The sequence below is a fragment of the Lissotriton vulgaris genome, unplaced genomic scaffold (assembly GCF_964263255.1).
Source record: "Lissotriton vulgaris unplaced genomic scaffold, aLisVul1.2 SCAFFOLD_3231, whole genome shotgun sequence".
NCBI classification, from domain to species: Eukaryota; Metazoa; Chordata; class Amphibia; order Caudata; family Salamandridae; genus Lissotriton; species Lissotriton vulgaris.
In genome coordinates this window covers 199769-212954 of record NW_028246287.1, presented here as the reverse complement: position 1 = coordinate 212954, position 13186 = coordinate 199769, and the positions used below count along the sequence as shown (strand labels likewise).

The 13186-nt window shown below is 47.3% G+C and overlaps 1 protein-coding gene across 1 annotated transcript in view; it reads right to left on the bottom strand.

The window, feature by feature from the left end:
- Window positions 1-671: 671 nt before the first annotated feature.
- LOC147666001 (extracellular calcium-sensing receptor-like) overlaps window positions 672-13186 on the bottom strand; it is an 89628-nt gene continuing 77113 nt past the window's right edge. Inside the window, exons 6-7 of the mRNA XM_086949336.1 lie at window positions 1675-1798; window positions 672-1579 (exon numbers count right to left, since the gene is read on the bottom strand). Of these exons, the coding sequence (XP_086805462.1) occupies window positions 672-1579; window positions 1675-1798 (1032 nt within the window). The remainder of the gene's footprint in view (window positions 1580-1674; window positions 1799-13186) is intronic.

Here is a 13186-nt window from a genome sequence, read left to right as displayed (position 1 = left end):
TGTTATTTATATTAAAAACAGGTTACTCTCATGAACGACCTCAGAAAATCAAGAAGGACCTCCATATGATGAGAAGAGATGAGTGACAACAAACCAACAATGTCTGTTGTGTTTCTTCCATCATATCCCTCTTGCCCTCCCCCTCTTCACCATCTGCTCCAAACACAGACTTGGACATGTTCTGTACTTTCAAACAGAAAGGAGACTGTGTCTTCCAATTCCTTCCAGTAGGAAGGATAAACTGAGTCTGACAGAAGGGTGAAGAGAACTGAGGTGAGACTTTCTTTTCAGCTGTACCTGGGCGTAGGAAGTTCTCCAAGGGCCACTTAGCTGGCCTTCTTTTAGTCTCAAAGCAATAAAGGCTGAAGAAGGCCTCCTTTGTGTGAGAGAACTACCTCAGCAGTTTAGAAGTGATAGAAATAGACTCTGCTTGTGACTTTTCTTGGTGACTTTAGTCCCTTGCGCGTATCTCATAATTTTAGTCGTGAGCGTAATCAAAATGAAGCATTTCTCAGCCTTTGTGACTGGTCAATGCGACAGAGAATCCTAAATAAATACAACATAATATAACATAACATGTGCATTTGTAAAACACATGTACACCCAAGGGAATTTGGGAAATTACAGGTTTATCATGATTGGAAAATGACTCAAACCCAATTAAGGTGGCTCTATTTGTCTACAGCTCTCCCCATTAAATTTTGTTTTGTGTTCATCTCAGGTCTTATAAGGATGATGTAACACTTTGGAAAAAATATGCACAAAAGCAGAGCAGAAGTAGAGGACTGGATTGCGAAAATCTCCATGGCCACCATGTACTGACCCCGGGTGCTGAGATAGGCAGGAATAAAAGAGAGCCAGACGCTGAGAAAAGCAACCATACTGAAGGTGATGAACTTGGCCTCGTTGAAGCTGTCAGGCAGTTTTCGAGCCAGGAATGCCACTAATAAACTGATACTTGCCAGTAGTCCAAGATATGCTAGCATGCACCAAAATGCAACAGGTGATCCCTCATTACATTCAATTATTATTGTTCCAAGCTGGGAGTAATTGTTGCGTTCTGTGAAAGGGGGAGCAAGAGCTAACCAAAAGACACATAGCAGAACCTGAATGAGTGTACAGACAGTGATGATCATGTAAGACAATCTGGGTCCAGAAAATTTCTGTAAGGCACTGTTGGGTTTGGTTGCACTAAAAGCGATAAGGACCATCATAGTTTTGGCCAAGATGCAAGAGACACACAAAGCAAATATGATGCCAAAGGCCACCTGTCGAAGGAGGCACTTCAAACGTACAGGGTAACCAATGAATGTCAATGATGTGAGAAAGCACAAGGAAAGGGATAAGAGTAGTAGGTAGCTGATGGTTCTGTTGTTGGCTTTGACAACGGGCGTATTGCGGTAATGAAGGAAGAGTCCCAAAATGGCAGAAGGTATCAATGAGAATACAATGCCATTCACTGACAGTATGATCCCTAAATTGTCCTCAGAGGAAAGGAACTCAATGGTCTTTAGAATGCAATGTTGATTCGTCGCATCAGGCCAAAACTCTGATGGGCATTTAATACATTCAATGGAATCTGAAAGAACAAGAATAAATTAATCGTTGATTTCAAATGATCAAATATTGCTACTGAAGGAATGTCATCTGTATTTTTAGATGCATTTATTATACCTGTTTGGTTGGAAATCTCCCCGGCAGAACATGGCACACAAAGGAAACAGCAGACAGGCTCTCCCTGCTTGGTAACTTTCCGAAATCCAGGTAAGCAACTGTTAGTGCAAATAGAAAGAGGGACCTAAAGGTAAAAAACAAAATTTAAAGGCACACAATTGTATGGTATTGGGTTACTGGTTAAGAGAGGGGGCTCCTTCTAAGGCAACAACCCAAATGCTTGACAGGGTGAACCACAAAAGTCAATAAATTAACTTGTGCTTAAACCTCTGATAGCTTGGCAGAAATGCAGACAGTCTTATATTACATGCTCTGTGTTTAGCAATTGTGCAGCACTCAAACAACACTCAAACAGTAAGAAAGTGAGAACACAGCACAAGCAAGAACCCAAACCGATTTAGAACCAAATAGTACATTTTAACACTAGGGGTGCCCCACGCGGAGTTCCGCAAAACTACACGAAGTGATGCGGGCAGAATTTTTTCTCTCATGCGGCTTGAAAATGGTAAAATGGTGAGCTCTCATGAGAGAAAAATTATGTGCAAGTCCTCTTGGCGAGATATCTCAATATGGATAGTCACAGGTGTTTACAACTACTCGAGTTGAAAAAACTGCCGCTCGCGTTGAAGAACCTGCCACTCAAGTAGAATGTCTACTCAAGCATGATTTAACCTGCTCCACTGCTGGTAGAAATCCGCGGGTTGCAGCAGAGTTTTTCTGTCACTTTGCGGAGTTCCACGGAGTAGAACTTCGTGAACTCCACCCAGGCCTATTTAGTACATGAACAAAATTGATACCAGAACAATAACAATCCAATCAATAGAACAACAGATATTTCTTCCCTTCCCCTGCCAAAGCTCCAAATATACTGGGGTGACAAAAGACTGGTTTCAGATCTCTTGGTTTGATTGACACAGTCCTTTGAAATCTATGAAGGGCAGGGAACAGCTCCACCGCACCCATCCTGGCATGATAGCCTAACGCTTAGCACCCCTATATCTCACTGTCTGGGAGGGATACACAAAGACCGGCTGCCAAGATATTCATAATTAACGATTTAGAAAAGGGGGTGGTGATGAACAGAGTGTCTGAATTGAGCAGACCACTCTTACCCAGTCCAAAGATCAGGGCTTGATCCATCACCGTTATTTATCTCACTGCCCCACCCCGGCTCAGAACCTGGCTATAAGCAAATCAGTCTGTCCCTGGCCCAGTGCATCATGGGAACAGGGCAGACTAAACTACCAAGCCAATTCTTCACCAGAAAGGAGACAAGCTACCGGGGACCGGTTTCTGGCATTTCAGCCGTCTTCAGCCCGGCTTGCTTGAATCCTGATGGAGCAGTGAGAAAGGGACTCATGTCTGAGTATACCCTGCCACACCTATAGTGGCCAAAAACGATTTAGAAAAGGGGGTGGTGATGAACAGAGTGTCTGAATTGAGCAGACCACTCTTACCCAGTCCAAAGATCAGGGCTTGATCCATCACCGTTATTTATCTCACTGCCCCACCCCGGCTCAGAACCTGGCTATATGCAAATCAGTCTGTCCCTGGCCCAGTGCATCATGGGAACAGGGCAGACTAAACTACCAAGCCAATTCTTCACCAGAAAGGAGACAAGCTACCGGGGACCGGTTTCTGGCATTTCAGCCGTCTTCAGCCCGGCTTGCTTGAATCCTGATGGAGCAGTGAGAAAGGGACTCATGTCTGAGTATACCCTGCCACACCTATAGTGGCCAAAAACGATTTAGAAAAGGGGGTGGTGATGAACAGAGTGTCTGAATTGAGCAGACCACTCTTACCCAGTCCAAAGATCAGGGCTTGATCCATCACCGTTATTTATCTCACTGCCCCACCCCGGCTCAGAACCTGGCTATATGCAAATCAGTCTGTCCCTGGCCCAGTGCATCATGGGAACAGGGCAGACTAAACTACCAAGCCAATTCTTCACCAGAAAGGAGACAAGCTACCGGGGACCGGTTTCTGGCATTTCAGCCGTCTTCAGCCCGGCTTGCTTGAATCCTGATGGAGCAGTGAGAAAGGGACTCATGTCTGAGTATACCCTGCCACACCTATAGTGGCCAAAAACGATTTAGAAAAGGGGGAGCTTGTTTCCTTCCCAGTGTAAGAATTGGCTTTTGTAGTTTGGTTTGCCCTGTTCCCATCATGCACTGGGACAGGAACAGACTAATTTGCATACAGCCAGGTTCTGAAACTGGGATGGTGCAGTGAGCTAAAAAACGGTGTTGGATCTAGCCCTGATCTCTTGACTGGGTGAGAGCTTTCTGCTTAATTCAGAGACTCTGTCCCTCACCACCCCTTGTTGTAAATATTTTTGTCCACCCTAAGCGTGGAAGGGTATTCTCAGATGTGAGACCCTTGCTCATTGCAACATCAGGATTCAAGCAAACCGGGCCGAAGACGGCTGTAATGCCAGAAACCGGTCCCCGGGAGCTTGTTTCCTTCCCAGTGTAAGAATTGGCTTTTGTAGTTTGGTTTGCCCTGTTCCCATCATGCACTGGGACAGGAACAGACTAATTTGCATACAGCCAGGTTCTGAAACTGGGATGGTGCAGTGAGCTAAAAAACGGTGTTGGATCTAGCCCTGATCTCTTGACTGGGTGAGAGCTTTCTGCTTAATTCAGAGACTCTGTCCCTCACCACCCCTTGTTGTAAATATTTTTGTCCACCCTAAGCGTGGAAGGGTATTCTCAGATGTGAGACCCTTGCTCATTGCACCATCAGGATTCAAGCAAACCGGGCCGAAGACGGCTGTAATGCCAGAAACCGGTCCCCGGGAGCTTGTTTCCTTCCCAGTGTAAGAATTGGCTTTTGTAGTTTGGTTTGCCCTGTTCCCATCATGCACTGGGACAGGAACAGACTAATTTGCATACAGCCAGGTTCTGAAACTGGGATGATGCAGTGAGCTAAAAAACGGTGTTGGATCTAGCCCTGATCTCTTGACTGGGTGAGAGCTTTCTGCTTAATTCAGAGACTCTGTCCCTCACCACCCCTTGTTGTAAATATTTTTGTCCACCCTAAGCGTGGAAGGGTATTCTCAGATGTGAGACCCTTGCTCATTGCACCATCAGGATTCAAACAAACCGGGCCGAAGACGGCTGTAATGCCAGAAACCGGTCCCCGGGAGCTTGTTTCCTTCCCAGTGTAAGAATTGGCTTTTGTAGTTTGGTTTGCCCTGTTCCCATCATGCACTGGGACAGGAACAGACTAATTTGCATACAGCCAGGTTCTGAAACTGGGATGGTGCAGTGAGCTAAAAAACGGTGTTGGATCTAGCCCTGATCTCTTGACTGGGTGAGAGCTTTCTGCTTAATTCAGAGACTCTGTCCCTCACCACCCCTTGTTGTAAATATTTTTGTCCACCCTAAGCGTGGAAGGGTATTCTCAGATGTGAGACCCTTGCTCATTGCACCATCAGGATTCAAGCAAACCGGGCCGAAGACGGCTGTAATGCCAGAAACCGGTCCCCGGGAGCTTGTTTCCTTCCCAGTGTAAGAATTGGCTTTTGTAGTTTGGTTTGCCCTGTTCCCATCATGCACTGGGACAGGAACAGACTAATTTGCATACAGCCAGGTTCTGAAACTGGGATGGTGCAGTGAGCTAAAAAACGGTGTTGGATCTAGCCCTGATCTCTTGACTGGGTGAGAGCTTTCTGCTTAATTCAGAGACTCTGTCCCTCACCACCCCTTGTTGTAAATATTTTTGTCCACCCTAAGCGTGGAAGGGTATTCTCAGATGTGAGACCCTTGCTCATTGCACCATCAGGATTCAAGCAAACCGGGCCGAAGACGGCTGTAATGCCAGAAACCGGTCCCCGGGAGCTTGTTTCCTTCCCAGTGTAAGAATTGGCTTTTGTAGTTTGGTTTGCCCTGTTCCCATCATGCACTGGGACAGGAACAGACTAATTTGCATACAGCCAGGTTCTGAAACTGGGATGGTGCAGTGAGCTAAAAAACGGTGTTGGATCTAGCCCTGATCTCTTGACTGGGTGAGAGCTTTCTGCTTAATTCAGAGACTCTGTCCCTCACCACCCCTTGTTGTAAATATTTTTGTCCACCCTAAGCGTGGAAGGGTATTCTCAGATGTGAGACCCTTGCTCATTGCACCATCAGGATTCAAGCAAACCGGGCCGAAGACGGCTGTAATGCCAGAAACCGGTCCCCGGGAGCTTGTTTCCTTCCCAGTGTAAGAATTGGCTTTTGTAGTTTGGTTTGCCCTGTTCCCATCATGCACTGGGACAGGAACAGACTAATTTGCATACAGCCAGGTTCTGAAACTGGGATGGTGCAGTGAGCTAAAAAACGGTGTTGGATCTAGCCCTGATCTCTTGACTGGGTGAGAGCTTTCTGCTTAATTCAGAGACTCTGTCCCTCACCACCCCTTGTTGTAAATATTTTTGTCCACCCTAAGCGTGGAAGGGTATTCTCAGATGTGAGACCCTTGCTCATTGCACCATCAGGATTCAAGCAAACCGGGCCGAAGACGGCTGTAATGCCAGAAACCGGTCCCCGGGAGCTTGTTTCCTTCCCAGTGTAAGAATTGGCTTTTGTAGTTTGGTTTGCCCTGTTCCCATCATGCACTGGGACAGGAACAGACTAATTTGCATACAGCCAGGTTCTGAAACTGGGATGGTGCAGTGAGCTAAAAAACGGTGTTGGATCTAGCCCTGATCTCTTGACTGGGTGAGAGCTTTCTGCTTAATTCAGAGACTCTGTCCCTCACCACCCCTTGTTGCCAAGATATTCATAGTCAGGAGACCAATTATGCAAGCAGTAGACACAAAATGATTAGGACAAGAAAATGCCAGGAGCATTTTCAGAATTGTGACTAAATCCTGACTTTACCATTAAAGAGAGTTTTACATTTCAATTAATTTGATTCCAATCTTGGCATTCCTATTTGTTTCCAATCAAAGGTTAGCACTTATTAAATGTCATATGGTAACCCAATGTTATACAATAGGAGAAAAAGGCATTTATTAGTGAAACATTAATTCATAGGTTGTTCACTACGAGAACATACAAAACTTAAAGGCACATTTACAACATTTTAAATACAAGGCACCCTGCCCTATGGGTGCTTATGGTCTACCTTAGGGATGTCTTATGTGTTTTAAAAAGGAATGTTTAAGTATGCCAAATGGTCGCTTTTGCAAGATTAAATTGGCAGCTGTAAAACTGCACTACCAGCTGCAGTGGCAGGCCTAAGACACATTTTAAGATGTTACATTAGCAGGTGGCACAACGAGTGCTGAAGGCCCACTGGTAGCATTTCATTTATGGGCACTGGGTACATGTAGTATCATATATTAGGGACTAATAAGTAAGTCAAATATTTCAATCAGGTTTAAGCCAAATGTACCATGTTTTTAGGGAGAGAGCACAAGCACTTTAGTACTGGCTGGCAGTGGTAGAATGCACAGAGTCCTAATGCCAACAAAACCAAAGTTCAGAATAAAAGAGGAGCGAAGGGAAATAGTTTGATGGAAGACCACACCAAGGATGTCATGTCTAACATGTGTCCCCCCAGGTGAAAGTAGGGAGAACTCCGCATCCTCATTGAGGTTCTCATCACTAAGACGGAAGAGGCTGGAAAGGCCATCCTCATTAGAGTGGCCAATCCCAGGATGGAGTTCCACTATAAATTCCAATCCCTGTAGGGAGGTTGACCACCTCAACAATTTGGGCTTCTCACCTCACATTTGCATTTTCCATCTGAGGGGCCTGTGGTCTGTGTGACCCTGGAACTGAGTTTCAAACAAGAATGAGCTCTGCTTCATCAGTGTCCAGAATACAGAATCATCTTCACTGTCAATAGCACACCACCTATATTTACTGGGCATTAATCTTCTCCTGATGAAGGCTATAGGTTGGTCTGAGCCCTCTTCCTTCGGCTGTGAGAGAAACATTCATACGCCATGGTCTTAAGCATCTGTCTGGACTGCAAACTTCTTGGAGAATTCAATGGCCTGACTATTGGTACTTCAGAGTATCAAAGGTTTTCTGATAGGCCACTGTCCAGATAAAATTCTTGGTCTGCTCCTTAATGAGCCCCCTGTAAAGTTTAGTAAGGCCTAGGAAGGCCCTCACTTAAGTCAGAGTTTTGGGTGGTTCACATGCAATATTAGTCATAAACTTGGTTGTAGGGGCTGAACCTTGCCCACACCCACAAGATGTCCTTGATACATCACTTATTCCTGTCCTATATGGCGCTTGCTGACCTTCATAGTCAGCTCTGCCTGTGCAGGGCCTGAAACACTAGGTGGAGATGAAACTGGTGGTCCTTACAGTTGGAACCGAAGACTAAAATATCATCCAGGTAATCGCCACTGAAAACATCCATCGCAGCCAGGACTCTGTTATTCAACCTCTGTAAAGAAGCAGGGGCATTCTTTAACCCAAAGGTTATCACTCTGAATTAGCAGTGGCTCTATGGAGTGACAAATGCAGACCACTTTTTAGCCCCATCTGCTAAGTCAATTTACCAGTATGCCCTGATGCTCAATCAAAGGTACCAGGAACTTGACAGCCCCAAACTGATCTGTGAGCTCATCAGTTTGAGGGATGGAGTGATCCTCAGTCTTTGTAACTGAGCTGAGCCCTGTATAGTGCACACAGAACCTGAGTTCTGGGGGGATGTATGACGCTACAACGCATACTTTCACAACGCATACCATTACAACAAAACTTTTACAACGCAGGATCCATTACAACGCATGCCATTATAACGCATACCATTACAACGTAGTTGCTATTACAACGCATGCCATTACAACGTCAGTATGGGTAAGTATTATTTTCATTTAATTAATGAGAATGTAATAGTAGTGTAAGTGTTGGATAATGTAGGGGTTAAAATTACTATTCTAACTCCAGGGGGGCCTAATAGTAGGGTAAGTGTTGGATAGTGTAGGGGTTAAAATTAATATTCTAACTCCAGGGGGGCGTAATTGTAGGGTAAGTGTTGGATAGTGTAGGGGTTAAAATTAATATTCTAACTCCAGGGGGGCGTAATTGTAGGGTAAGTGTTGGATGGTGTAGGGGTTAAAATTAAATTAAACACTCACCCATATTTACATTGTAATGGCATGCGTTGTAATAGCGGCTGCGTTGTAATGGCATGCGTTGCAATGGCATGCGTTGTAATGGATCCTGAGTTATAAAAGTTTTGTTGTAATGGTAGTGCATTGTTTTAGTTGCGTTGTAAAGGATGTTTCCCATTCTCTGGCAGCTCTCAATGGGGCAGATGTGGGTGCCAGCATCACTGGGCTGGACTATGGTTTATTGGAGTGCTCAATCACCCCTAACTCCAGCATCTTGGACACGTTGATTTTGATACTGACTCTCACCTTGTCAGACAACCTATAACTTTTATTTTCCAAATACATGCTGTCCTCAATATCAATTTCATGAGTACACAGATGTGTGAGCCTGGGGCCAGTGAGAATAAATAGGCAAACAACTCCTGGAAAGTTGGTACAATCCCTCATCTGATTTATGGTCAAATTAGGGTATGGGTTACATGTTCCACTAACACATCTTGCTCCTTAGAAGATAGAAGATTGGGAAAGGTTAACTCTCCTCCTCCAACCCATCATCTGTCACCAGTGACAGATGACCTCGAACCTCTCTTAGTGGGGCTTGAGGAGATTATAATGCAGGACGCTTAAGGGTTCATCAGGGTCTTGAGGTCAACTAGGTAGGTTAATTCTCCATTACCCTCATTCACCTTGTAAGGCCCTGCCCAGTGATCTTGTAGTGCTGTGGGCTCCATCATCCACATCTTTTGGCCAGGCTGAAGCTTGACCAGAGTGGCCTTCTGATTATACAAGCGCTTCATCACCTCCTGGCTGGATTCCAGGTTCTCAAAGGCCTTATTCCAGAAGCACTGCATCTGAGTCCTGTGTGGTAACATCTTAATAAATACATCCAAGGAGAGCCTATTGGGAGGTTTTGCCCTCCCCTCCTTCATAAGACTGAGAGGTCCACATATAGGGGTCGATCAGGATGGCGGACGGAAGAGCCACCGCGGCCCATGAGTAGGTGGAAAAAGCCTTTTCCGTGTCCGCCTGCCGCGGATACTCCGTCCGCCATATCAGGATAGGAAAACTTGTCAAATTTCCGTCCGCGACGGAAAAGCACGCTCCGCCGGCCAACTACACACGACCACGCGGCGGACGTAACAGATCCGGACGCACCGCCGTACGTACTGACGACGAAGACCGTCCCCCCAATCAAGATGGCGGAAAACACACATAAAACCGCAGCGGAAAAACAACCTGTCTGAACACGTCGGAATCCCCACAGCGAACACAGGTGACATAGCCGAGATACCCACCGCAAGCTGACCACCACCATGGACCCTGCGCTACACGCCTTCCCGATGCTCTTCGCGATCCACCACGTCCTAGTCATGGCCTACTATGGACGACGCAGGTAAGGCACAAACCATTGGCTGTCTGGGGGTGAATACCAGCAAGGGACGTGACGTAGGGAGGGGGAGTGTCATGTCACCGTAATCACTGATGAGAAGCAAATACGAATACACAATTGTAGTACGCAAGCAGGAATGACAACGAAAAACCACGAGATTTGATAGACCACCTTTATTTCACAAAATAGGGGTCCAATCACAGTGGATGCGTGAGCATGGGCAAAGTGGGCACCAGAGCAGGCACATCATAGCAGGTAACGGGAGGGCAGTATGCAGTATCAGAGCATCAACAGGGCACAGTGCAGTACACAGCAGGTACATCATAGCAGGTAACGAGAGGGCAGTATGCAGTATCAGAGCATCAACAGGGCACAGTGCAGTACACAGCAGGTACATCATAGCAGGTAACGAGAGGGCAGTATGCAGTAACAGAGCATCAATAGGGCATTGCAAAGAACAGGTCCATCAGAGGCAGCACATGAGAGGGGCACAGAGAATCAACAGTCCATTGCACAGAACAGGTCCATCAGAGGCAGCACATGAGAGGGGCCAAGTGCATGAACAGTCCATTGCACAGAACAGGTCCATCAGAGGCAGCACATGAGAGGGGCAGTAAGCAGTATCAGAGCATCAACAGGGCACAGTGCAGTACACAGCAGGTACATCATAGCAGGCAACGAGAGGGCAGTATGCAGTATCAGAGCATCAACAGGGCACAGTGCAGTACACAGCAGGCACATCATAGCAGGTAACGTGAGGGCAGTATGCAGTATCAGAGCATCAACAGGGCACAGTGCAGTACACAGCAGGTACATCATAGCAGGTAACGAGAGGGCAGTATGCAGTATCAGAGCATCAACAGGGCACAGTGCAGTACACAGCAGGTACATCATAGCAGGCAACGAGAGGGCAGTATGCAGTATCAGAGCATCAACAGGGCACAGTGCAGTACACAGCAGGTACATCATAGCAGGCAACGAGAGGGCAGTATGCAGTATCAGAGCATCAACAGGGCACAGTGCAGTACACAGCAGGCACATCATAGCAGGTAACGTGAGGGCAGTATGCAGTATCAGAGCATCAACAGGGCACAGTGCAGTACACAGCAGGTACATCATAGCAGGTAACGAGAGGGCAGTATGCAGTATCAGAGCATCAACAGGGCACAGTGCAGTACACAGCAGGTACATCATAGCAGGCAACGAGAGGGCAGTATGCAGTATCAGAGCATCAACAGGGCACAGTGCAGTACACAGCAGGTACATCATAGCAGGCAACGAGAGGGCAGTATGCAGTATCAGAGCATCAACAGGGCACAGTGCAGTACACAGCAGGCACATCATAGCAGGTAACGTGAGGGCAGTATGCAGTATCAGAGCATCAACAGGGCACAGTGCAGTACACAGCAGGTACATCATAGCAGGTAACGAGAGGGCAGTATGCAGTATCAGAGCATCAACAGGGCACAGTGCAGTACACAGCAGGTACATCATAGCAGGCAACGAGAGGGCAGTATGCAGTATCAGAGCATCAACAGGGCACAGTGCAGTACACAGCAGGTACATCATAGCAGGCAACGAGAGGGCAGTATGCAGTATCAGAGCATCAACAGGGCACAGTGCAGTACACAGCAGGCACATCATAGCAGGTAACGTGAGGGCAGTATGCAGTATCAGAGCATCAACAGGGCACAGTGCAGTACACAGCAGGTACATCATAGCAGGTAACGAGAGGGCAGTATGCAGTAACAGAGCATCAATAGGGCATTGCAAAGAACAGGTCCATCAGAGGCAGCACATGAGAGGGGCACAGAGAATCAACAGTCCATTGCACAGAACAGGTCCATCAGAGGCAGCACATGAGAGGGGCCAAGTGCATGAACAGTCCATTGCACAGAACAGGTCCATCAGAGGCAGCACATGAGAGGGGCACAGAGAATCAACAGTCCATTGCACAGAACAGTTCCATCAGAGGCAGCACATGAGAGGGGCCAAGTGCATGAACAGTCCATTGCACAGAACAGGTCCATCAGAGGCAGCACATGAGAGGGGCCAAGTGCATGAACAGTCCATTGCACAGAACAGGTCCATCAGAGGCAGCACATGAGAGGGGCACAGAGAATCAACAGTCCATTGCACAGAACAGGTCCATCAGAGGCAGCACATGAGAGGGGCCAAGTGCATGAACAGTCCATTGCACAGAACAGGTCCATCAGAGGCAGCACATGAGAGGGGCACAGAGAATCAACAGTCCATTGCACAGAACAGGTCCATCAGAGGCAGCACATGAGAGGGGCCAAGTGCATGAACAGTCCATTGCACAGAACAGGTCCATCAGAGGCAGCACATGAGAGGGGCAGTATGCAGTATCAGAGCATCAACAGGGCACAGTGCAGTACACAGCAGGTACATCATAGCAGGTAACGAGAGGGCAGTATGCAGTATCAGAGCATCAACAGGGCATTGTGCAGTACACAGCAGGTACAACAGAGGCTGCACAACTACGTGTCCCTACCAACCCGTCACAGGAACCACAAGAGTGCCACGCAGTTCCCAATGGACACACCATGTGAAGTAAATTTTCAGTGAAGTGTACAGCACCTCACATCACAGACTCAGGGGGACTGCGTGACCCACCTGCCTCGGACACACTGGCAGCACCAGCAACAGGAGTGTGAGACACAGTCACAGCCCGAGTCACACACACATGGGCCACGGACCCAGACACACTGGCAGCACCAGCAACAGGAGTGTGAGACACAGCCACAGCCCGAGTCACACACACATGGGCCACGGACCCAGACACACTGGCAGCACCAGCAACAGGAGTGTGAGACACAGCCACAGATGTAGTCACTGACACGTGAGCCACTGACCCAGACACACTGGCAGCACCAGAAACAGGAGTGTGCAACACAGCCACAGATCTCCTAACTGACACGTGAGCCATAGACCCAGATACACTGCCAGGACGTGCAACAGGAGAGGGCACAACTGACACTGTGCCACCATCTGATACATGAGAGTCAACTGCACCAGCGCCACTGGGACAACTGAAA